Below are 1924 nucleotides of genomic sequence, written 5' to 3'. Positions count from 1 at the left end.
TTTGCTGCGATTAATAATTTATTCCGCTAACTAGTCATAAAATATAATAAGTAAAAAAGAAAATAATAATTAATCCGTCATTTACATTTTTATCGTTAGACACCCCCAATTTGCTCTAAAATCCAAGGTACTTGACTGGACACTTTGGTAAATACACCAGGATAGCCCTTCACAGTGCAAGGTTTCACAGACCAGGACACTATACCAACTTGAACTCCATTGACAACGAGAGGACCCCCAGAATCACCCTAGAACATTATAGAATGTCACAAATCGCACCACCAACCCGACAAGAATATTACATTGCACTGTCCTTTACCACCCTGTGGTACTCCAGCACACACGTGATACTTTCTACTTGTGGGGCCAGTTTGGGCGTGTATCCTTTCGCACTCATCATCCGAAAACACAGTGATGTTGACTATTTGAAGGTGAGTCATGACCGTACCTCCGCTCTACGGGTCCCAAATGAGAAATAAATTATCGTTCTGCTAAAGTAACTTACATAGGGTAGACCCCATCCTCCAAGTTCCGCTGGCGAGTTTTCGGGGGTCGAGTTGAAGGCAACTGGTAATTTAATGGGCCGTGCATTTGTGCCAAAAATTATCGGTGATTGAAGCTTTAATAACAATCGGGATTATTTAATTTCTTCGTTGATGTTCACTAAATACTCGTACCTTTAATACTGCCACATCGTTGATGTATCCGTTTCCAGGAGTGTAATCTTTGTTGTATATAACTGAGGACACTTTGAGCACGTTTGGAGCGTTGGAGTCGGAGCTGATTGTGGTAACGTCGTATTGAACACTCAGAAATGAGGCTGGACTAGAAAGACATTTATTGTTGGATGTTCGTGTGAAATTAATGTTCTTGTAACTTACTAGGAAACGACGCAGTGAGCTGCAGTTAAAATGTATCTTTCGTTCAAAATTGATCCACCACAATTATGACTGTTGAGAAATCTGACAGAAACCTGAAAGCGGAGCAAGCGTTAAATTAATATGTGCCAGTTTGTCTTATTGAGGATGTATTTCTTTGTACTTACGATCGAAGGAAAGTCTCCATCTTGAGCGTCTGTACCATTAACGATGCGTCCACCGATCGGTGATCCTGAATGCCGTGACAAATTCAAAAAAAATATTGCTTCAAATAAAAGAAAGAAATCTTTACCTAGAGCAGTTGCGGCAAGGAGCAGTATTGTCACTATTTGTGTGAACATCTTGGCTGAATTCTAAGTTGATACTGTGTCCAGGTTTTGAAAATGCTCCTTTATATAGGAGGGCATCGTTTTCAAAATAATAGTATGAATCGAAAGTATAAACAAATTATTTCCAAACACATTAAGAAGAGAAAAATAAGATAATAAGATTACATTTTTCTGATTTTTGAAATTGATTTTTATCAGTGACAAGATAGTAAAATTCATAGTGTTATCACAAGAGTGTACGCAGATGTTTTTTTATAAAAATTATATTTTTTTAATTATAAATTATTAGTAAAAAATAAATCTATTATATATAATTAATCAACTTAAGCACATAACATTTTTGGTTTACAATACAAAAATTTCTGATAATATTGCGGAATCTGGAAAAGTGCCCCGAATGCTTGCAGCGTTTCCACGTTGAATAGCAAGGGAAATGCTCTCGAAAAGGATTTTTTTCTAATTCAGTTACGAAGAATAACCATTGTGATATGTCATTTTAGTTGTCAAACGTGCTTCATTTAATAACTACTCAAAAAAGTGACATTATATCATCACTAGTGTTAAAAAGTGACATTATATTATCACTAGTGTTAAAAAGTAACATTATATTATCACTAGTATTAAAAAGTGACATTAGTATTATTATCCCGGAAAATTATTAGAAAAAATCTTGTATGAAACACGTAGCAAAATGGCTATTTTTTTGCACACGACATG

At 35.6% G+C, this 1924-nt stretch overlaps 1 protein-coding gene across 1 annotated transcript; it reads right to left on the bottom strand.

The window, feature by feature from the left end:
- On the bottom strand, positions 1–1326 carry LOC138133404 (chymotrypsin-2-like). The gene is made up of 7 exons (XM_069051312.1): positions 1171–1326; positions 1046–1110; positions 882–973; positions 678–825; positions 506–619; positions 303–455; positions 1–248 (listed from the first exon to the last, which is right to left on the bottom strand). Exons 1-7 carry the CDS (start codon positions 1217–1219, stop codon positions 96–98), a joined length of 774 nt encoding a protein of 257 aa, XP_068907413.1. The 5' UTR covers positions 1220–1326; the 3' UTR covers positions 1–95.
- Between the last annotated feature and the right edge of the window lie 598 nt (positions 1327–1924).

The sequence above is a fragment of the Tenebrio molitor genome, chromosome 1 (assembly GCF_963966145.1).
Source record: "Tenebrio molitor chromosome 1, icTenMoli1.1, whole genome shotgun sequence".
Taxonomy (NCBI): domain Eukaryota; kingdom Metazoa; phylum Arthropoda; class Insecta; order Coleoptera; family Tenebrionidae; genus Tenebrio; species Tenebrio molitor.
The sequence above is the reverse complement of the archived record's forward strand: the minus strand, read 5'-3'. Positions and strand labels throughout refer to the sequence as shown.